Source organism: Gobius niger, assembly GCF_951799975.1.
Source record: "Gobius niger genome assembly, chromosome: 1".
NCBI lineage: Eukaryota > Metazoa > Chordata > Actinopteri > Gobiiformes > Gobiidae > Gobius > Gobius niger.
Window position 1 is genome coordinate 63,001,848 of NC_136852.1, and position 24,845 is coordinate 63,026,692.

A 24,845-nucleotide genomic window follows, 5' to 3' on the forward strand; every position below is an offset into this window, starting at 1 on the left:
TTAAACATAACTTTACAGATTTTTTTTTTAAAAGGTTTGACTTATTCTGAAACAACCTTTTGTGCTCATTTTAATTTTCTACATCTAAAAACATATATAGTTATTTTCATTTTAATTCAACAGGTATTATTTCCCCTAAACATATATTTATTTTATTTAATGTTTTGCTCCCGTCAAATTTAGACGCGTGCACTATGCCCGCAGCGGGGCATACAAAAATATATATGATGCAACGCTGCCACCTGCCGGTGCCCCAAGTTATTTTTTATTTATTTATTATTATTCGTCACTGTAAATATCACAATAACGGTGTTTACAAAAATACACTTAATATTATTGTAATTCATGACTTGAGCTTCAAGGTGATTGCCTTCTGCTGTCAAATGCAACATTTTATCCTCATTAATAATGTCTGGCCTGCACATGGTGACTAGAGGAACATAGTTAAGATTTTAGACATTTTCTTTATTTTCCACTGCGTTGAAACCGTTGAAACGTTTTCTTAAAATTGCGCGATAGTTTTTTTTTTCATTTGTTGTTGCCTTTACAGGCATATTGTCAGCCGACTAAGTCCGACGGTGAGGTCCTTTCAGTTGAAGGCGCTGTTCCAAGGAGCAAAACACGAAACGATTGTTTATTTTGTGTTTGTTTACGTTTTTGAAGTGGAAATGGCTTCAACTCTGCTATCACCGATGGTTGATTATTATAATGATGAAGAAGATCTTGATAGCGTTGATGAGGACGATGATCGCAGTTTCAGAGGACGAGATTCAGAAGAAGGTACGTATGAAGTGACCAAAATCGTCCGAACCGCGCGTTCGAATTATTTTCTGTGCGACAAACGGGGAGAGCACCTTTGTTGCCATTAATAACATTATGTTTAATTGGTTGTATAGATTTTGTACTAGCGGTGGTTTAGCAAAAATATATTTAACCGTTTGAAATGTAGTACAAAACAGCACCGTGTTACGGTCCTATTAAAGTTCAACACTCGCAATCGATCACGATAAGCAACACTGAGGACGCTAGCTAGCATGCTATGTGCATTTAATCATTTATCATATAACTTGCTTTGCCGAAGTGTGAACATTTAAATAAATCTTTAAAGGTGGTGATATTTTCGAAATGCAACTTTGTAGTTCATTCACGGATTGATATTTTGGTATATGGTATGATATGTTGGATAACAACATTGTCCTAGACATCACGTTTGACTTTGCAGAAACAATCTCGCTAATGTAGTGAGTTCCAGTGTAACACATGCATACATCATGTGAATGACAACATTAGTTCTTTATTGGGACCATGCTTTGGAGTCTAGCCATCAAGCTAACATGGCTAAGCGACGAGCTTTGCCAGACCTCTCTGAACGGAGAGTGCTGGTTGAACGAAAGCTTGGTTGGTGCTGTGTCCACTGCGCTGCCCTTTCCAGTGTGGGTGAGACGGGACAGGACGGGTTACAGAGAGCAGACACAGAGAGGACAGCAAAAAGGATGACAGCACTTCCAGGTTAGCTCAATTCACGACAATGCTTTGCCCCTCTAAACTTGGTTGTTTTCTGCATTTTTATGTGTTGTGACGAATCATGAGACCTTGTTTCGAGCTACTTTTTAAACTGGGGCTGAGCTAAATAAGCTAGCAGACTAATGCTAACTGAAAATGAAAGCTGCTGTGTCAGCTCATCACGCCTCGGTGGGCCCTCACTCTTGTTCCAGACATTTAAGGTAACATCACATAGAGTGGCTCAAGTGTGTTTACAAATCGATCCTTTTGGCTATGAACTAGGCGCTGTATTTGTTGACAGGCATAGGGACTGGATGATACAAACGACACTGCACTTAGCCGGTGTATACCAGACCCGCTGGCAGTAGATCGTTTCAGTGCCAGTGTTGTCAGTTACATGATGTATGTTACGCTGGAATATTATTTATTTATTGTTTTGTTGTTGATGATGATGATGATGATAATATTGAGAATTGTTCCCATCCTCCTCTTGTCTTATTAAGCATTGCGAACAACATCGTGCACACCATTGTATGACTGGTGCCACGCACGTCCTGGATCAGGCTGGGCGTGCTTTCTTTATGATTTGATAAATGTTGAAGGAAAAGCAAAACGTTTGTCTTAAGCAGAACATCTATGAAAGTTGTATGCTAGCTATCAGGCTAACTTGTAGCATTTTATTTGTGTTTTCCAGACACAGAAGATGCCAGTGAAACAGACCTTGCCAAGCATGATGAGGATGACTATGTTGAAATTAAAGAGCAGTAAGTGCTTTTTCAGAGGTGTTACTTTTTGGGAACATTTGCAGAATCAGGTAATTTTTTCTATGTTATTTTGCAGGATGTATCAAGATAAACTGGCTTCTCTGAAAAGACAGTTGCAGCAATTGCAAGAAGGTAAAGTGTGTTTTACGTGGTATTGTCAACTTACAGGTTCCAACTGTGCACCACAAGCATTAAACGTAAGGTTAAGGGAATAATGATTGGGTACACTGTGTGGCAACTGCAAAAAACTTACTTCCATTGAAAAAAATAATAATACTGATAGCTGCTTCAAGGTCATGTTCCTGATTATTTTTTGTTTACAATGATATAAACAAAGGGAAACATAAAACTGTCAGAGGTGTCCGAACTTACTGGCAACATTCCTACTGCATTTTTAACACTTCTTCACAGGAAAGAGTTTGTAGGCTCGTTTCTCAACTTTCAGGGTCACTGTAACAGTAATGCTAACAAAACTAGCCTGCAAGTTCTCAATTGATAAAAATGTGATGGACACTCTTGTTTCACAAACCACCGCATATTCAATATACTGAAGGAAGACAAAACAAATGCAATTTCACAAGAACGGGTACAGGGCCTTGAAATTGTTGTGATATGGCCTTGAATAGCTTATAGATATGACCTTTCGCAAATTTGTATCTATGTATTTTGCCAACAGCATTAGTAGTCTTCTATTTCCAAACTGAGAAAAGACTTGTATATTCTACACTTGACAGGCACACTTCAAGAATATCAGAAGAGGATGAAGAAGCTAGATCAGCAGTACAAGGAACGACTCAGAAATGCAGGTAAGCTAATAATAATATAGTAGTTACTAAATGTATTTGCTTACTGCGTAGTGCGTAATACACTGCTGTGTTAGCACATTATTAATAACGTTTTTCTTGTCTCTTCACAGATCTGTTTCTTCAACTCGAGGTATGTCCATTGAGCCCCCCCCCCAAATACAGTACATGAATGTAATCAAGGTTTTTATCTTCAAAGACAGAGCAGGTGGAGAGGAATTACATAAAGGAAAAGAAGGCAGCTGTAAAGGAGTTTGATGATAAAAAGGTTGAACTGAAGGAAAACTTAATTGCTGAGTTGGAGGAGAAGAAAAAAATGATTGAGAATGAGAAATTGACAATGGAGCTGACAGGCGGTGAGACATGTTTGTCAAAGCTGTTTATCGGGTTTAAAAATTGTCAAGTTAAGTTTTAGTTAATCATCCTTATTTATCTAACTTAGTCTTTGGTTTTCCATGAATAGACTCCATGGAGGTAAAACCCATCATGACTCGTAAATTGCGGAGACGGCCCAATGATCCTGTGCCGATACCAGACAAACGGAGAAAACCTGCACCTGATATCCTTCTCATGGAGTCCTGGAAATAGCAAAGATTCAAGCTAACTTCGCTTTTGCACTGACCTTCACACAAACACAGAGCTAATCTATGTTTTATGCCAGCATTTTGTTCTTATAAAATCGTGTTGGCTTTCAATGATCCATGATTTTTTTTTCATTGTTGCAGACTGGTTTGTTTGTTGTTGTTGCTTCTGTAGGTTACAGGCGTTTGTTTCTGTTTTCCTTAATTCTTCATACCGCAGTTAAATTATTTGTTAACAGATGACCAAATAATGGAAGATCTAAGAACATTGAATAAGGTAATTGTGTTTGATGTCAAAACAACATTGAGAGACATTGCAATGTTTTAATATATATGCTTTTTTTTCTTGACAGTTAAAGTCACCAAAGCGGCCAGGTATGTCTGCAATTCACTAATATTTAGACCTGGAATAACAAAGTTCAAATGGTATTCAACTTTGACTTTGCTGTTTCAGTTTCCCCTTCGTCTCCAGAGCACATCCCTTCAGCTCCCATGGAAAGCCCATCTCAACGCTATGAAGCTCGTATTGAAGAAGGCAAATTGTATTATGACAAAAGATGGTGAGTTCAAAGTCATTTGGTTTGGCAAGTCTGGGTTCTCTTCGCGCAACCACTAGATGGCAGCATTGTCACACTTTTTGGAAGTGTGACCAATGCGTTCTGTCACACATGTGTTTTGTCAAATATGGCTTCACCTTAACTAGTTAATGCAGGTTTTTATGTTTGCTCATATTTCTAGGTACCACAAGAGTCAGGCCATTTACCTGGAGTCCAAGGACAACACAAAGATCAGCTGCGTTATTAGCTCTGTCGGGACCAATGAGGTGAGCCCTGGCACATGCTCTGACATGTCTGATGAACCAGGAGCTAGATTTCATTCTATTGCATTTGAATCACTGATTTGAGAGGACCTTCTGTCTCCACTTTGCAGATCTGGGTGAGAAAGACCAGCGACAGCACAAAGATGAGGATTTACCTGGGACAGCTGCAGAGAGGGGCATTTGTCATCCGCCGACGGTCTGCTGCTTGAAACGCTATCTTCACCTGTCCATTGGCTCATTCGTTCTCCTCCAGTCTCTTGTCTCAGTTATCTTAACACCCCCTTTTACTTGGTTTACAGTGTACTTAAAATAATCCTAAATTCATACAGGAAATATTTGTCGCTGTGTGGCACTCTTCTTCAAGCTTCTGACAAAGGTCATTTCACACAATTTTACAAAACTTATCATTTTCTCCTGTTGTAGCGTATACATTTGACTGCTGTAAAATTATTTTGTGGAAAAAGAATGTTATACGTTTTAAGTCGCTGTCTTTTTATATGATTTGAACTATTTTATTTTCTCCATATGTACAAGAAGTAGCGAAATTGGATTTGCATGTGAAGGAGAAATTAACTCATGGTTTGTACAGTGTTGCATTTATTAAAAATAGTTGTCTTTTATAAACAATTTATTGTGACAAGATTATTATTTACTGACATAACAAACCTTAAACTGTTGGTTTGCAGCATAATTGTCAGCAGACATGTAGGAGTCACTACATATTTAGTAACATACAAGACAAATTTTCAATAACAACAGATTGATTTTAGTCTGTCACTGCTACTCTCTTTTCTAAAGCAGGAGCGTTCAGCTTTTTGTAGCTATAGAATAGAAAAAATAGTCTTGATTGGCTAGGTGTGACTGAAAATTGTTCAGCATTTGTGCTGATAAAGGTTTCTGGCCTCAAGCATTGGGATCAATTTTGGCCTATTTTAAGCAGTGGGAAAACAAATTTCCATGCAAGAAATGCATAGGTTCTTTCTATACTACCATTATGCATTTTTGAAGGACCCATTGGTGATGACTATTTGTGATAGAAGAGGAGAAATAGAATGTTAAACCTACTCATACCCTGGGATACTTATGCTGAACAACTATCGTCAAACTTTATCCTGATATATAAATAAAATAATGTGCTGAATAGAATGATTTTTGGCAGATAAATATTGTTTTGTCAATTTGAATCGAGGACCCCCTTGAAAACGAGATGATTCATCTCAAGGGGCTATTCCTCTTGAAATAAATGTCTTATAATAATAAATATTTTACTGCCTAAAATTACCTACACTTCTAATTGCCCTTCAGAGGTTTAACCAGCACCGTCATTGTCATATTGTATTAAATCACCATCGAGCTGACAAAGCAAGGCAGTGAGAAAGGGCACTTATTTCTCATGAATAAATCCATCTTTAACATGCAGCACTTAAAGCGTACCACCAAATTCTGGGCCCTGGGTACAAACTATCTTGTATTTCAGTTTTGTTGTGTTGTTATATCACTTCTGAGTGTAGTGAGTTTTGATTTGGTGTTTGTACAATATATAGATATATTTTTTTTATCAAGCTGGGAAAGGCTACATTTGCATATCGACTCCCTGATTGGTCAGATTCTAAATTCCACTGTCTGTAAGGTTTGGGCAAAAGTAAGGTTAGGTTTAGTTTGTAAAACTTAACTATCCTTAGGGTTAATCAGGTCTTCAGACTTCAAGAGTTTTATTTTTTCTAAATATCGCTATGACCCATATGCAACGCTGAGCTGGGTGAAATATTTTAAACAACGCTGGTTTTTGTACAGCAGCCCTAAAAAATGGATGTCTTTTCGGGTCCGCCTTTTTGCACTTTTAAGGAACAGCCTTCGTAGGAGGAGAAGGAGCAGCCATGTAAGTTTCACAGACGACTCGGGAATGAAAGACAACCTGTGGCTAATTTGCCAAGGATTCATCAATGTAGCCTTTGCTGCCTTGCTCAAGCCAAAATTGTGTGACTTGATAAAGCACTTAAATTCCACTTTTTCAGAAAACAATACATGACTTTGGCTTTGACTAATTTAGTGGCTCTGCAGCCCGTGCTAATTTTAGTTGTGTCGTTTTACAAAAAAGTTAAGTTTTTGTCAAGATTTGATTAAAAAATGAATTATATTTTTTTTGTCATATAGTCAATAATAGAAAAACTAAATTGTTTTGTCAACTTGAAATTTATGTTACTTGATACAAACATTCAGGCAAATGTCACTGCTTGATGGAGCAGCAAACAACCAGATTTGTTGGGCATTGCATTTATTTGATATAAGGCACTTATATATATAGGCCTACATTTTTTATTCTTAAGACTTTCGTTCCCCTTTAGAGTTTTATTTTGTATTTTTTCAGATTGTTTTCAGCATCTCTGACTGCTTTTTATTTATTCATTTGTAGTCTGTAAAAATATAATTATACTTTCACCCCTCAGAATCCCCCCTCCTCAGCAGACCCTCCCCTCTTCCTGGATGAAAGTTTCATAAAACACAACTTCCTTTTTTATTTAGTGATGCCACTTCCTTTACCTCTGAAGTGTGTTAGCTTCTCTTTTTGGACCCAGGCAGGACGCTTGCCTTGCTCTGGAAGGAAGTGAGTTTGGAGGCACTGCCTTCAACACCACGGCAAGGCACGGTACCTTGGCTTTGGGAAACAGCCACTGGAAATACACAGGCACAATACAGGCGACCGGAGCGGCGAAGGCATTTGCATAGAGTTGAAATCAATCCAACTCTCTGCAAATACAGAGCCATTTCCGGCGGCGACCACCAACCACAGAACAAGAAGACACCTGTGTGTAATTGGCTCATGCACTTCAGCTGCGTCTCAAACCCCGCCCCCAAGTGCTCCTGCACAAGGGGGGCTGGCAAAGGAAGTAGAGCAAGCTGAACAACGGTAAAAAATTGTGTCCCACATTGAGACAATCGGATGTAGGAGTGCATTTCTGGGCCGTGTCATGCTGTTCTCCTGTGTATTTCAGGTCCCCAGGCAGAATAGGAAGTGAATGGGCGACCATGGCCCTGGGTACTACTCAGAACCCTTTACATCCCCCCTAGTCCGACGCCCCTGACACCCAGTGTGCACTCGTGTCCTCCATGTGTGGTCGCTCTGGTGCGGGTTCCTCGGGAGCGCTTCTAACCTTCTGGTAGTAGTCTATTGGATAAAATGCCATACATTTGTCAAGCATCAATAAACCAGATGCAGTTTCAATCCACATTCACTCTTTCATCCTGTGTGCTCAAATTGGCTAGGCTTCATGACCCACAGTTCCACGCCTCGCACAAGTCGCACTCAGCCCTATTTTGACCGGGCGCAGTGCAGGATTTTAGCCTGTGGTGGTCTGGAGAGAGAGGAGGATGTGAGCTTGGTCCTTGACAGTTTCAGCGGACCCCAGCATGTCCAACAGTCTGTGCGCAGCGTGCGTCTTCCTCTGCTTACCTTTATCACACTCCAACAGGTCTGCGCCGTGATAGGAATTCATTTAAGAAGCAGCTCATCATTTTGCTAAAGAGGTGTGACCCCACTTCATCAAATCGGGCGCACTGGACCTTCCCCCAGATAGTAGGGGACATTGTTTCAACATGTATATATTATAATCTATGCAGACAATATAGCCTTCCTGAATGTCTAGCTATACAGTGGGGAGACAGAGGCAGGGTTGGTTGTCACATTGCTTTTTACAGCCACACTGGGGGGAGCTGTGGCTTAATATTGTTTTAGAACATCATGTTTAACATCCAGATTCTCCTGCTGTAATACACTGCCATTCACACACTCAAAAACAACTTTGAAATGAGGAAAGTATTTGTCTTTTGTTACAGATCATAGCTTTCAATTGAATGATTATTGAGCTTTCAAGCAGAAGTCATGTGTCAGACTCCTATGGTCAGCCTGGTCGTCTCAGGTGGGTCAGGGGTTGGTTGTCACATGGAGTCTAAATGGTGGAGAAAATGTGTTTGTGTCCCTCTATTTTTTCAATGATGATATTAGTTTTATCATCAACATTTGTTGAGCACATTGAGGCCTTTATTGGTGAGTATTTTGAAAATTATTTTGTCTTTTTATCTCAAGAAACAAAAACGTTACACAATTCCGAATTCATGTTAACACCAAAAACACACCTGATAACAACTGGGACAACCTACCCCACACATGGGGCACGTTGTCACAGTCGATTTTCCCGTCTTTGTTGGTTGATAACTGTTTAATGCAATAATATATTTTAAAAAAAAGGAAGCAATGCCTTCTTCAAGCCAAGGGTTTAAGCCTTCATTTATTGCATACTTGTCTGACTCGCGGGCCGGAGTTGGCCCACGAGAGGATTTTTTACTAACTTATATTGTAACCGACCTGCTGAGAAATGGTATTAAAGATGTTAAAACTACATTTTCCATAAGCCCCCCTTCGCCATAGCAGTGATAAACATATGCCGACAGGAAAGATCCAATTCTTGTACGGGGCTCCAGAGGACAGAGAGAGCGGCTGAAGAGAGCGGGACAGACTGAACACCATAGTAAATAGGCTAGTAAATAGACTTTCTTTGTTCAGCTAATCATATGCCAATAAAGTTTACAGCCTCATGGCATTGCAAAGCAAACACCACTAACTCAAGCACTGTCTGACAATAACATCAAAATCTGTAAAAAAAAAAAAGATAATAATATGCTGAAGTCACCGAGGTGGTGAGAAAGCTCCTCGGTGGCAAGGCTCCGGGGGTGGATGAGATTCGCCCTGAGTACCTTAAGTCTCTGGATGTTGTAGGACTGTCTTGGCTGACACGTCTCTGCAACATCACGTGGCGGTCGGGGACAGTGCCCCTGGATTGGCAGACCCTCTCTTTAAGAAGGGGGATCGGAGGGTGTGTTCCAATTACAGAGGGATCACCCTCCTTAGCCTCCCCGGTAAGGTCTACTCCGGGGTGCTGGAGAGGAGGATCCGGCCGATAGTTGAACCTTGGATCCAGGAGGAACAATGCGGTTTTCGTCCTGGTCGTGGCACACTGGACCAGCTCTATACCCTTCATCGGGTGCTCGAGGGTTCGTGGGAGTTCGCCCAACCAGTCCACATGTGTTTTGTGGATCTGGAGAAGGCGTTTGACCGTGTCCCTCGTGGTGCCCTGTGGGGGGTGCTCCGGGAGTATGGGGTCCCGGGCCCTCTGCTAAGGGCTGTCCGTTCCCTGTATGACCGCAGCAGGAGCTTGGTTCGCATTGCCGGCAGTAAGTCAGACCTGTTCCCGGTGCGTGTTGGTCTCCGCCAGGGCTGCCCTTTGTCACCGGTTCTGTTCATTACTTTTATGGACAGAATTTCTAGGCGCAGCCAGGGGCCGGAGGGTGTCCGGTTTAGGAGCCTCAGGATCTCATCTCTGCTGTCTACTTTCCCACCCTCACCTATGGTCATGAGATTTGGGTCATGACCGAAAGGACAAGATCGCGAATACAAGCGGCCGAAATGAGTTTCCTTCGCAGGGTGGCTGGGCGCACCCTTCGAGATCGGGTGAGGAGCTCAGTTACCCGGGAGGAGCTCGGAGTACAGTTGCTGCTCCTTCACGTCGAAAGGAGCCACCTGAGGTGGCTAGGGCATCTGTTCCGGATGCCTCCTGGTCGCCTCCCGCAGGAGGTATTCCAGGCATGTCCTAGTGGGACAAGGCCTCGTGGAAGACCCAGGACACGATGGTGGGACTATGTCTCCGAGCTGGCCTGGTGTCGCCTCGGGGTCCCCCCAGAACAGCTGGAGGAGGTGTGTGTGGACCGGGAAGTTTGGGCATCTCTGCTGAGACTACTGCCCCCGCGACCCGGCCCCGGATAAAGTGGAAGAAAATGGATGGATGGATGGATGGATGGATAATAATATGTGGACCGTGGACATGCTGACACACCCCTCTACCTCTATGTCGCTCTCTCTCCTAGAGCGTCATAATTCATTTTCTCACAACACAATATTTTCGTTAAGAACAGGACACTTTTCTGTATGTTGCTTGGTCACACTGATGAGTCCTGTGGAGGAGGAAAAATTTAAATGAACCTGAACCTAAAGCATCTGCCATGAGCCACTGTTACAGTAACATAAAAAGGGACTGATGAAAAACATGCAGGTCATTATGGAGTAATAAGCCACACAAATTACGAGCTAACATGATGCTTTATCCAAAAACACAAATTGTGTGAAGTTTGTGGCCTTTGTGTTATTTCTAACTTACAGTCCCCAAAAAAGTAGTCTACAAAAGTAGTACACTAAGGGAGTTCGACACCCCTGAATAACTCTTGTGACGACAATCAGTCCCGGTCTCCCTTATAGGCCTGGCTACTCCTTTTTTGTTTGTTTTTTTGTTTATTTTATTTATGAGTCAGGAAAGGCAGCAGCACAGTAAGGTCAAATAGAACACCTTAAATTCACATTTGTATTTTCTGCTTTGCCATGTTGTAGGCAACCCTAAATAGCAGTATCCGATTAAATCTTCCATTTTGCCTCAGCTTACAGCATGACAAGTCTGCCCTCAGAAACAGTAGCATGAGCTTTTTTTCTCAATCCGAACATAATTTGGGAGAAAAAATAACCCATTTGAGTCACTTAATCACCCAAATAAATTAAAAGAAAGTGCCATTAGGCGAAAAGACTTGAACATCCGTCTTGACAATGTGTTACATCGGCAGAATTGTTATGTTGATGAAGTGTGAAAATTTATGACAATTCTGCCTTACTGACATCAAATAAATGTATTATGTTTATGTTTATGTTTATCACCTGCTAAAACGTACTAGTACTACTTTCATTTTATGTGAGTCAGTAAATGTGTCTCTCTATTATACCCAGTGTTGACAAATAAAAAATATGCTATAATCATGAAATTGAAGTGTTGACAGTGAGCTTTGCACGAGCCCTGTACATTGGTTGAGCAATTAGAGTGCATTGGTGTCATCGGGCAGGCTACATCTTGCAAGTCATCCTGGGAAATGGTAAAATCCAAGCAATTCATCTTGTTTGTTACCAACTTTAGTCACTTTTGGGCTAAATTATGAAGAAAGTGGCCGGGCAGCGATTGAAAGATGGACCTGTCATCCATAAAAACCTGTTCACGGGGAGTTTTCAACATTAGCTACAACCAATGGGCTCCCCAAAGTGCTCCATCACCTCTGGACAGGAGTGCCCTGAAAAGATAGACGCTTCACCAGGTGGGATATGTGAACAGCCATATGGAAAATGAAGCCTTTGTCAAGTTCATCTTTCAGGAACTTACAGTGCGTTATGGTTGTATATGGGCCAGTGCAAGGCAGACCATGGCAGAGCTCTGTTTGAGGAGTTTTTGATCATTCTTTACACTAATATGTAGCCTATGTGGACTCATATCTACCACTTTAATGCCCCAAAAGCAGGGCTGGACTGGCAGAAAAAATCGGCCTGGGACCTTTGGGTCAAGACCGGCCCTCTAAAAAAAAACCAGTCATATTCAATGCAATAGTCGAGGTGATGAGCAAAACAATAAGCACTTGGCTTGAACTAAAACAGTATTAGCTACGAATCGAGGACAATAGTTAGCATGTTGTTTCTGCCGAATTCAAGCTAACGCCTGATAGCACTCAACACTTTAATCTTGTTGTTTATAACTTGAAGAGGCCCATTGCTCATTATACGAGATTATCTGTGAACCATAACTCAAGAAAGCGCCACCAGAAGGGTATAAACGGCGTCACATCCCTCTATTGGAGGAGTTGTGTAATTGCATCTATGTAATGATAGAGATTCTAATGGCTTTTCCCGCTAATTGTGGGCCAGTTGTGAGGTATAATGGGCCTTATCTCGATCTGACTGGCTCAACCGGCCCAAAAGTACGTCGGCCCACCGGAAAAACTCCCGAATCTCCCGATGGCCAGTCCAGCCCTGCCCAAAAGCATAAGGTTTCATTGCCAATATTACAACATTTAGCATTTATTTGCCCTTAAAAATCCCCTCCCAAGATGTGCATTTTACATGACTCGATTATTAGAGACAGTGGCGTCAATCACTGCACAATATTCTGAAAAAATAAAGATAAACCGCTAACAGCTGTCCTCCATGATCGCATGCTCTATCACCCTTAGTCTCTTCTGCATTACAGTGTTGACATTTCAGCTGACATTTATGCGCCTTCTCATGAAACGATCGTGCTTGTTCCTCATTTATATCGGCACAACACATGCTTGCTCATGGCACGCAATATGTGTAAATATTCTCAGCAAAAAAATAAAATAAAATGGAAAAGCACTGGAGTTCGATGAAACTGCAGAGACTTGACTGCCCTAAGGTTAAAAATCCAATTCAAATGTGTGCGATGCAAACTGCTAGCTATCTCCCGCGGGCAGACACATCCTCCTTTTTAATTCAGATGGGACGTGCAATCAATGACAGCCCTGGGAGCTAAAAAACGGTGATTAAAAATGAATGGAAAGAAGTAGAACATGTACAATTTTGCCGGCTTTGTTCTATAATTAACAATGCTGTCCTGTAAGTAAAATTGGTTTGGTAAAACGAAATAAAAACAAACATGGATAAGGAAATTGTCTTTAACAACTTGCATTTTTGTTTTTTACTTCGTTTACTTTTTACTTTGTTATCAGCTGGTTTGGTTGATTTTTTTTTATTTCCTGTGCCAGATGCCGTGCTAGTTACTATCAGGCAACTTCTTCTTCAAAGTGGTTAATTTGGACGAAATGCCTTGCTCAAGAACACGATTACAGTTGGGGAAGTGGTTGGTCATGTCCACTTGAATGTAACTCATAGCCCACTCTCAGGCCTATAGTTGCTGCTTTCTTAGAGGCATGGGTTTGTCAAAAAACAGACCTTGACACATTATGACATCATCTTGTTAAAGGAACAGGCCACCGTTTTTCCAAACTGAGAGAAGTGGATAAAAACAGGTACTATATTGTAACAACCTTATATATACATATATACATACATTATAACACCTTAGGACAGGGGTCACCAACCTTATTTCAGCGGAGGGCTACTTTAAGAGCATTAAGTTGTTCGAGGGCTACCAGTTAAAAACAAATCCTAAAGACTTAAACGTACACTGTTCACTTATAGGATATTGACCCCATATTATATCAAAATAGCTTTATTTTAAACTCGTACTGAGTCACAAGAACCGAAATAACTGTAATTTTAAGAATTAGATTCAAGAAAATGAAGTGTTTTACACTTTAGAAAAAGTCCCAAAGGCTACTGGACATGCCCCAAAGGGCCCCTGGGTGCCCGCGGGCACCACGTTGGTGACCCCTGCCTTAGGAGCACTTCGACGTCCGTGCAGTAAAGCCGAAGATGGAGCTATAGGAATATGCTGGGAGAGGCTAAACGCTAACAACGTCTTTGGTCTATTTGCTTGACTGAGCGCACGCACAAAGACCAGACAGTTACACTCGTCTAGGCTAAGGTAAGAGCAAACAGTATCTCAGTATGTTAAAACAGTCCGGCCTATTCCTTTAAAGGGACTATACGGAGTTTTAAAAAATTATATATTTTCCTCCCCCTACATGTTCCAGCAATGTCCTAAGGTTTTGAATGAGCCCAGACCTGTTCACCACAGCTGCCTCTAAAATCCTGCTCTGTCACTCAAAAAATTGTTACTCCGGGTCCGAAGTGCCGTCACGCACGAGCTTAATATAGAAGGTGCAGTTGCACGTATGACCTGAGGTGGCAGTAGTGAGCATAAAATGGCCAACTTGCATCTAGCCCCTTTAAAGGAAATCTCCAGTAAAGCCATGAATCAGTAATGACCAATTTATTAGTCATCAGTTTGAAAATAAAAACATGTGTTAGGATTCTTCTGAGACAAATGACACTTTACAAGGAAGCAAAGTGATTCTGATGATCTTAAAGGGATATTTCATAGGGCCTCATTTCCTTGTTATCCATAGTATCCAGAAAGAATCATTATAAATATTTTACATTAAAAATAACTTATATTTGCGCAGCATCAGCTTCGTGGTTGTAAGCTATGCAGCGGCGGAGTGATCTGCGAGGAAATAGTCCCTCAAAATGCGGTAATTCAAGTGATACAAGGTCAGTTATATTTCAAACATGATTCTATTAACACAGACATTTATATGGTTAGTCTGGTGTTATAAGTGATTTGCCTCAGGTGCACTGTGGAGTGAGTCAGCCTTTTTTTTAATGCAGGCTAGCTGATACCATAGAAATGCACTAGCCTATAGCGCCACTAAGCTCTTCAAATATAAGAACTGCATGAATTTAAGAAAAAAATATCTCCAGAAATCAACAACACTCTGGATAACTAGGAAATGAGGCCCTTTGTCAAAAATCCTGAAATATCCCTTTAATCATCATGAACTGAATGAATAAAAGGAGAACATCACAATCTTCACAAATAAGATAAAAAAAATACATATAATGAAATATGTATATGCTATGATAAAATCTTTTAGAAACAACCTGAATCTGAATTTCTACTTTGTTATATTTGTACAGTCACTTCACTCTCCCCTCCACTATACAGGCCACTTTTAGCAAGGCAGTTCTGTCCACTAACAATTGTCCAGACAGATTCCTTATAATGACGACAAACCACTCGCTCTTTAAAGCACTTCACTTCGGTTCATTGAACTTGTCACTTTGGCTATTCTCTGTGTCTTCTAAACGCTGCCCCTGGATGACATCTACTCTCTTTTTTTTTTAAGTTATAAGCTATATGCCCAGATAGAGCTGAACCCATTTTCTTCTCTTCTTGTGGGGGAAAAAGCAGGAAAATAACCATGATTAAAGCCCATTGATTGCGAGATGTTTTCATGAGGCATTGAGGAGCGCTCCTAGTGCTTGCCAGTGGATCATTTATAGCTGAGAGGCGGGATAATGGATCTCATCTGGCTGTTCCTGACGTCTTTATGGCCTTTTGAGTCAGGGTGTCATTGGTCCACGCGCAGGCTTCGACCCTCTCAAAGCTGCCTCGAGCTCAACCCTTCCACGGAAGGCAAAGTGGCTGTGCACGGCAAGAAGAGAATGCAACCCAAATTATTACACACCACAGTATGATACCTCGGCCTCCATTTGCATTATTAGAAGTGAGTGTGAAATTACTTCCAATTAGAGTTTCCTAGACAACATGCTGGCAATGCATAATAATCTCTCCGCAACCGCCCGCTCTTACACATTCTGCACTTGTCAGAACATTGTTTTGCCTCTCCCTTGGCATTTCAGAGGTAATTTTATGTCTTGGCTAATGAGAAATGGGATTTGTTTGTTTTCTGTTGTGCATATACTAAAGGAAAAGAATAGTAAAGTCTATGGCTGTGTGTTAGCTTCGCTTAATGTAATGTTAATATAGCATCGATAATTAAAATAAATGAAACACTTTGTCATTTTAATTGTGTAAGACTACAGATGGAAATAAGCACAGTGCTAAATCTGGTGCAGTCGTCTTTTTAATGTAACTGCACGTGGTCCTCATATAAATAAACAAAGCCCAATTTTTTTTTTAAACTCCTACATTATGTTTCTTCAAAATCCTTAACCGAGCCCATTTTGTCTAGTTTCGGCTGTACCCAAACCTAAAAGTGTCTTGCTAGAGGTTACAGCCTGTCACAGTGACACCTCATTTGAAAACTCAGACCTACAAAACTGATGGTAACTTTTTGTTGCAGTGTCGCTGTGTTTTTGTAGTTTTTTTGGGCTTATTTTTATAGTTTTTACTGTGTTTTTGTCATTTTTTGTTGCTTTCTTCATCGCTTTTTTCCCTGCTTTTTGACACTTTTTTGCCACATTTTTATTGTGTTTTTATCCCTCATTTTGTCGCTATTTTGTTCGAGAAGCTTTTAGATTTGGGTAAAGCCAAACTGGAGAAAATGTGCTTGGTTCAGGTGAGGGTTAAGAGGTTAATAAACACTACATTTACTGCTCACATACAATATAAGTAACTACTAACTAGAGTGAGCTGCATGTATTTGTAAAACATAACAATGCTGTGTGTCAGCTATTGATCATTAGGCCAGAAATTCCAAATGGGGGGAATCAGAGGTACTACAAGGGGCCTCTAAAATCAATTGGGTTATGTGATACATTTCATAATACTTAACTTATTTCTGATTAAAAATAACATGTCTTAAAGGGGCTAGATGCAAGGCTAGATGCACATTTTATACTCACTACTGCCACCTCAGGTCATACGTGTAACTGCACCTTCTATATTAAGCTCGTGCATGACGTTTTGAGTGACAGTGCAAGATTTTAGAGTCAGTCGTGGTGAAAAGGTCTGAGCTCATTCTACACATTAGGACATTGCTGGAACATATAATATTATTATTTTTTCTCTTTAAAGTGCGTTCAGCAAACACGACAGAGGCACTTGGAGCAGATGATTTCTTTGTTAGCTATATATGAAGGCGCGCCGTCCACGTGTGAGAAACGTGTTGGGAGTAGCTTTTCCTGTCATCAGAGCACATTCAATGCATCAACAAAGTTGTTTTCACTCACAACACTGTGCTCAACGAAAAGTGTGTGTGAGATAAACCACTGAAACAGGTTTATCTGAATAGCAGAGCAGTGCCAGCTCCTCCCGAAGCGAGTCAGAGCGAGTGACCCTGTGTTCATGTTCAAGTGACCACAGACCACCTTGTTTGGAGCATTTTGACGCTTCCGGTATACACACATTAACACTACAGAAGAAAATACATCTTGTTATCAATAAAACTGCATTTCAATATCATTAAGTATAAATACAATTGAATACACTGAATGAACAGTGGGGGTCAGCAGTCAGTTTGGGGCTGCATGCATGAAAAATCTTTGAAGAGCCCTGCATTGGTGTGTTCTCCCACCAACCTGGGAGTTCAATCCGGTTGCAACTTGTGCTGTCTTTGTGTCTTGTTCTCTGTTAAGTGGTTTGTGGTGGTCACTCAGAGCAGGATCCATCCCACCTTTTAATGAAGAGAGTGAATGAATGATGTTTAATACAATGTAACGTTAAGCAAAATACGTATGCGCTGTGTAGTTTCTACAGGGCATTAATCTAACTTCACCGCCGTTTGGCCCCATAGGGGAGAGGAGGAGAGGCTAAATGCTAACAACATCTTTGGTGAGCACACGCACAAAGACCAGACATGTACACAACAACTCGTCTAAGCTCAGGTAAAAACATATCTCAGCATTTAAAAACGGTGACCTGTTCCTTTAAAAGCACTAAAAGCAAGTTATGTAATAAATAAAGATTCAAATTTCATTCACCAACAGGCATTATGTCTAAGTTTCTGTGAAAATAATGATACTGTTCAACTTGTCAACACATGTTTTGATCTAATTCTCTGTAATTATTCTGTCAGCTTTCCAAAAATAATTTCCAGTTTTTCCCTCATTCCTCTAAAAGAAATTGTTACAAATCTCAAGAAATGATAAATGTGCTTGTCTACTTAAAAAGACTGATACATAGAAACCCTGGGTAGACAAATAGACTAATTGTCAATATTCTATTCCACATTTTTCCATACCAATATCAACATAGCCACATTGACATTTGTAAAAAAAAAAGACAAAACAAACATATGTCTCATACTCTGCCCATCATTTATATATAATCTTGAGAAAATTGCTGCTATGTTTAGAAGATTCAAGATGTCTTTCCCACAGCTGAGAGCCAGAGGAAGTCACACTGCGGACGACACGCCATGTCCCCTGAACACGACATCTGTTTCTATCTGGGCTGATAATAGCAGCAGCCCTCCTCAGAATACATCAGCAGAGTTCAGCTGTGAGAGGCGTCGCACGCTGATGACTTCACTTCCCATCTGCCGCCCCGGTTTGAGTAATGGCAAAGAGAAAACGTCCAAGTCATCCAAGAGTGAAATGCAATCTCATAAAGCCATATAGAGGGCACATTACAATGCAGTGCCTCCAAACATTGTAATGGCCTATTTCTGCATCGTTTTAGACTCAGACACTGACAACATGAAAGTTTTAACATTTGGGATATGGCAATGTAATTATGCAACTCGTTATTTTTGTTAATGATGTTGTTTGTATGTGTGGTTCGAGTATTAGCCGTAGCTTTTACCTTGAAAATAGGGACATCGAATTTGGACCCATGTGTCCTGTTTTACTGTCTGGCTGATTGTGGTAAAATGATTTAGTAACTTCAACGCAAATAGAACAGCCATGTTGGTCAGTTCAGGGCTCCAGACTGTTGTTTTGAATTTGTTGCACCAGGACCATAGAATTAATATTGGGTTTTTTTCAGAGATTTAAATAATTATAGCCATTCCCCCCTATTCATGATAATGGTCCCATGTTTTTGTGAAAATAAGCTGCTCCCCTTGCTCCTCCTACAGAGCATGTTCCTAAAAAGGGCAAAAAGGCAGGGAGCCGGGCAGACTGGCTATACGAGCCTCCGCAGTGCTCCAGAGCCTGAAAACAGGGCTCCATGCAAACAATTCACCTTGTCACATATCCCAGTACACGCTTGAGTTTCCACTACACTACACAACCGCAGTTGTTGTGGGCGGTGCCCTCACAGACGTGGGCTGTACTAAAGCAACAACAGAACAGCCTGAAAAGTTTTTTGAGCCACGAAGAGAGCAAATGTGGACAAATGCTTCCGTCTAGTGGGGTTTATGGAATTATTCAGAGGTGCCAAGGCAAATACTAGAGGAAAGAAGCAGATAAAAGATGACCTATGAAGGTAAGCAACATGCAAATGTTATGGTAACTCCAGCTAAAGTTTCGCTAACAGCGGCTAAATGCTAATATTGGCAAAATCCCCTTTTAGAACAGTGGCAGGGCTGTGTAGTGTCTGCCAGTGGAAAAGCCCCAAAATTAAACTTGCAATTTAGCTCGACATTAAAGAAGAAATAATATTTTAAGGTTAAATGTAAAATAAATAAAACGACTTAATCAAATCAGATTAAACAATATTATTCTGTATATATTATTATTGTTTTTATTATTTTCAGTTTAGGTTCATACTTTATTCAGGCTTTTGTTTGCCCCCAGTGGAGACAATAAATTGTTTACCATTCTCAGCTTCTCAAGGTCAGCCATAACCCAACAGATACCCCGCTGCATCATGGGAGATGTGGCTGGGGGATGTTTGCGTTTGACTGACTGAGGCCACATTTAATGATGCCCCTGTTTAATGTGATGGAAAGAAATGATGCTGTCTATATGCAATGGAGGCCCTTACCTTGCGTATGGGTCTGGGGATACTTTTCATCAGCCTCTGTGGCACAGGGACAGGAGCTGAAAATTCAGAGCAAGAGAAATACAGTTTGGTTTAGTTGGGTGGCATGCAGGTGTTTGTGGCTAAAAGATACCATGCTCAATTCCCAGTTCTTGCTTGATTGTCCTCTCAAACTAAAACATGTACAAGGATACTACTGTAACTCCTACCTCTTGAATTTGCATAGCACCCCTTTAAAGGGACAGAGGTGTTTTGCTGTGCATGTTAATGAACCTGAAAAAGGCAAAGGGAAGCTTTGAATGAGCCATTTTAAACCCATATTGCATTTTCATATCAAGATGCAAAGATTGTGATCATGACAAAGATAATTACCATTTATGAAGCTACCTGTAAATTTTCAGGTACCTGTTGTATACATAGTATTTTTAGATGCCATGAACATGAATAAAATGCCAATGTGTGTTGCCTGTTGTGTTTTTGCATGACCAGCCATAACTGCTTGAACTGCTCACGAGGCCGTCCTGTGCCTCTGGCCTTTGTTCTCCCTTTGTTTTTGCCCATGCGTCCCTTGTTTACCATAAATGTGAGTAATATTTATTCCATGCGTATGTTGAGGAATATATACATGTGTAAACTTTTATTGAAACTTATACTGAATGCTGAACCATGGCAACAAGAAGGAATAAACTGGTCACTGAAAAGTCAACTATGCACATCAACTTTAACCTTTTATCCTTTATCAGGATAAAAGGTTACACAGTACACCTTTAACCTCTTAACCCCCAGCTGAACTGAGCATATTTTCTCCAGTTTGGCATTACCCAAAGTGTCAAAATAGCAACAAAACAGAGATGAAAACGAGGATGAAAAGAATGACAAAAACATGATAAAAAGCAATGAAAAATGTAACAAACAAGCGATGTCAAAAAAAGGATTAAAAGATCCATTTAGATGACTTTTGTAGATCTTGGCTTTCAAATGAGGCATTACACTGGCCTCTAGGCAGTAACCTTTTAGATTTGGGTAAAGCTCATACGAAGATCAGAGAGAAAATGCAGCAAAGGCAGGGGTTAAATAAAGACATTGAATTTTGACGTTCATCCCCATGTGACAGAGATTAGTTGTAACATTGTCCACATGTTAAAGCTGCACGAGATGCTAACACTGTGGTAATTTTAGCCTCTCACTTCCTGGTTCGTGCTAGAGGAAAATGCGCCATATTTTGACACACAACAGCGGTATCAGCCTTAGAAAATCCCACATTGGGCGACCTCTATTAGATATATTCTTATACATTCCTACGATTGAAACTTTTACTATAATAACAAATGTTTACCTAGGCTATTTGAGAGATTAAAACTACATCAAATTAAATTACTTAAAATATCGGCCTCTATAGCGGCTATCGGTCAATCCCTTTCATATCAGGATCAGACCCCAAAAATCCAGATCGGTCGGGCCCTACCATGTACCAAGTGTCTTGCCCAAGGACACACCGTGCACACACCGAGCCGGGATTGGAACCACCGACCTCCCGATCATGAGACGACTTGCTCTACCATTTGCACCACTGTTGCACTGACTCAGAATAAACGCACCATTCACTCATTTACAGATCAGATTTAGGCGCTAGTGCTGAGGGCTGGAACAATATATCATTTTGCAACATAACACAGTACGTCTTACTAAGTATTGATACTTTATCAATGTTTCACAGGACTTTATGTTACTGTAATAAAAAAAAAAATCTAAATAATTTTTCTGGCGTCCCAAAAGTTCTTAGCCTGGCATCCAGACTAATCTCCGATGTTTATTAATTAATAAACAGGAGACTAGTCTGGCGACCCTGTCGTAGAAAAGCTACTGCTTGAGGCGGGACTAATGTGGGACAACCGAAGCGTATAGCAGCCAATGAGAACATAGCAGATGTGACGACAGAAACAGTGACAAGAAAGTTGTAGTCATTCAGACATTAACAATGGCGCTCCTGCCACACGGAGTTCAGTAAATGACTTCTGTCGTTTATGTCAGAAAAACTTAAGAATACAAGCATACCGGAGCATTACGTGAAGTGGTTGCTTGTGTTGAAAAACTACAAAACAAAGGCGCAACACGGTGACGCCCGTTCAGGGAGCTGCTCTGTTTGGTCGGTAGGCTCCATATCGCTGCGTCACTTCCTTTAAAAGCACGCAATCGAGTGTTGCCAGACCCTCTTCTGTAAAGAAGATGGTAACTTTCACTTCAGAACATTCCATTCCAAACTCTATAGGCAGAGTAATCTCCATGGCAACAAAAAAGAAAAAAGATTCGGACCTCTGATTGGCCGGTTGCAGCGACATCATCAGTTCTGTTGCTGACATCACACATTCCGTGTTTCACCTTTGGGAGTGGGAGCCACTGAGACCGACAGCTCATTTGGGTCAGTCGCTTATTCTGACAAGACACAGATGTCATTTCTTCTCATACATTTCTCTTTTAATACATTTTAGTTCATTTTTTCCTTAACAATCATTCACAGATACCGGCTGCGATGAACTACAGCGTGTTTCTACTCCTTTACTTCACATACTTTCTTTATATCAGGCCATGTCTTATGTTGAAGGCTGAAAAGTTCCCCTGGCAAAGTGATGCCGTTTTCTGGATCCCAAGAATGTTTGGGTATAGGGGAATGGGGATAGATTTCTACTCACATTAGGACTTGCTTTGACAAAGACCCGTGATGAAGATGGAGGACGCATTGTGTTCCTCAGTTCACTAAGACTATCTACCCTCCACTCAGACCTCAGTGCACTGGGCTGAAGCCAGAGACCTTGGGGAGAGACGCCGGGACTCCCAGGGCTCTTCGAACAAGCCTCGCCCCAAACAGTTTCTACACTGTGGTGCACAACGCAGGCCTCCTCCAAGATCTCCATCTGCTTCTCCCACATGCTCACAGCACGGGTGGGGTGTTGCAGCGCGGAGCTGTGACGACTGCCCTGGCTCCCTGTCATAGTGAGGGCTGTACACCGATCCTTCAGATACTCAAGGGGCTCAGAGCGCTGAGTGGACCTGCATCCCTCCACCACGGCCTGAGAAACACTCCCAATCAAGACACTTTGAAGAGACATCGATAGGAAGTCGCTGCAGTTACTTTTGTGTGCTCCAGGCTCCGGGCCAGCGAGACCAGACTCTACACCCCTCACACCTGGAGTCTACGGCGAGGGACGCAGAGCAGACCCTCCAGGGCCCCTGTCTGAGGGATGCAGGTCTCAGCGCTCTGAGGCCCTTGAGTCTAAAGGATCGGTGTACAGCGCTCGCTTCAACGGGGAGCCAGGGCAGGTGTCACAGCTCTGCGCTGCAGCACCTCAGCCGTGCTGTGAGCATGTTTGAGGTGCAGATGGAGATCTTGGAGGAGGCCTGCGTTGTGCACCTCAGCATAGAGACTGTTTGGGGCGAGATTTGTTTGCAGAGCCCTGGGAGTCCCAGCGTCTCCCCCCGAGGTCTCTGGCTTCAGCCCAGTGCACTGAGGTCTGAGTGGAGGGCAGATAGTCTTAGTGAACTGAGGACCACAATCCATCCTCCATCTTCATCGCGGGTCTTTGTCAAAGCAAGTCCTAACTTGAGCAAAAATCTGCCTCAGAGCTGAGAGAAAGGAGTCAGCATCACTTCATCTTGGTGTCTCAGAAGGTTTCACTAAACCACTGTGGGAGAGCCTCTTCAGTAAGACGTGGCCACCTCTCTTTTCATCTGTTCTTTTCTGTACTTTATATCTTTATTTGATTCATGTACTGACCTTTGTATTTGTATTGAACCTTTATAGTCTTACGCAGAGGCCATTTTCTGGATCCCTTCCTGTACCTCACACAGATCTCTCGTATATACCTAAAGTATATCCACGTTAGATCAACATGTGTGGAGTTAGGCGTGATCTTGGGATCTCAGACGGCTTTACGGAACCACTGTGGGAGAGCCTCTAGTGTGAGATGAAGCATTTTCATCAGCAAGACTCACCGACCCATTTTTATGTGGATTATTCTGTTTCTATGCATGTTTTTATGCTGTGTTTTCTTGCAATATCATTATTACATTGTTATTTGTATCATCATCTTCTTCATCATCATCGTCGTCATCGTCATCATCATTATTAATGTTATTATTGTTATTATTATTATCATTATTACATTGTTCTTTGTGTATCATCGTCATTGACATCATCATCATCTTCATCATTGTTATTATCACTATTGTTATTGTTTGTCATAATAGTAATAATCATTGCTATTATTGTTTACATTATAATTATTGTTGGACAGCACGGTGGCACAGCGGTTAGCGCTCGTGCTTTTCACAGCAACAAGGTTCCGGGTTCGATTCCCTCCTGAACGGGGCCTTTCTGTGTGGAGTTTACATGTTCTCCTCATGTGTAGGTTTCCTCCGGGTACTCCGGTTTCCCCTACCACTCTGGGGCAGGGACTCACCTGAAAAAGAGATGCCTAATCTCAGTGGGTCTTCCCTGGTTACATAAAGGTCAAATAATATTAAAAAAATGATTACGTTAAATTATTACTTAGGTATCGCCCCGGGAACTGCCACCTTATCGTGGTGGGGTTGTTTGTGTGCCCAAATGATCCTAGGAGCTATGTTGTCTGGGGCATTTTGCCCCTGATAGGGTCTCCCATGGCAAACAGGTCCTAAGTGACGGGCCAGACTAAGAGCAGTTCAGAATGTATAGTATAGTGCGGCCCGACCCTGCAGCCAGGCCTGGAGTTGGGGCTCATATGCGAGCGCCTGGTGGTCGGGCCCTCCCTCCCTGGGAGGTGCACACGCCTAACACCTACCATGGCCAAAACCTGAGCTGTTAGTGTTACTGCTTGTATATTGTGTATTGTATTTGTTTATTATATTATTTGTATCGTAGACCTTTGTGAAGCATTTGGTCAACAGTAGTTGTTTTTAAATGTGCTATAAAAATAAATTTGGTTTAAATTCTTCTAAGACTGCCTCTTAAAATGTGCGAATGATGCACAAATCCAGCTACTTGTGTTAAATGACACTTTTGGTTTACATTTCACACAAAGAACTTAGTCAAAATAGTCAAGATTAGGGTTTTCAAGGAGAGCCCCCCCCCCTGTTTTATGTCTGTGTACCACCAGCCACTAGGTGGCAGTGCACTTCCTGTTTGTGTGACCAGGTGAGCTATTTAAGGGCTGAAGGGAGTGGCCTCA

At 41.5% G+C, this 24,845-nt stretch overlaps 1 protein-coding gene across 2 annotated transcripts; it reads left to right on the forward strand.

Moving 5' to 3' along the window:
* Positions 1–588: 588 nt before the first annotated feature.
* suds3 (SDS3 homolog, SIN3A corepressor complex component) lies at positions 589–5,024 on the forward strand. Of its 2 annotated transcripts, none has more exons than XM_079572709.1 (12): positions 589–780; positions 2,198–2,267; positions 2,344–2,399; positions 3,002–3,073; positions 3,184–3,203; positions 3,270–3,426; positions 3,534–3,629; positions 3,867–3,928; positions 4,005–4,026; positions 4,106–4,211; positions 4,390–4,474; positions 4,582–5,018. In XM_079572709.1, the coding sequence occupies exons 1-12, from the start codon at positions 669–671 to the stop codon at positions 4,678–4,680; spliced, it is 957 nt and encodes a 318-aa protein (XP_079428835.1). In that variant the 5' UTR covers positions 589–668; the 3' UTR covers positions 4,681–5,018. The 2 variants fall into 2 exon arrangements, with proteins under 2 accessions (XP_079428835.1, XP_079428834.1); XM_079572708.1 differs by lacking the exon at positions 589–780 and adding an exon at positions 1,320–1,509 and having other exon boundaries at positions 4,582–5,024.
* The last annotated feature ends 19,821 nt before the right edge of the window (positions 5,025–24,845 follow it).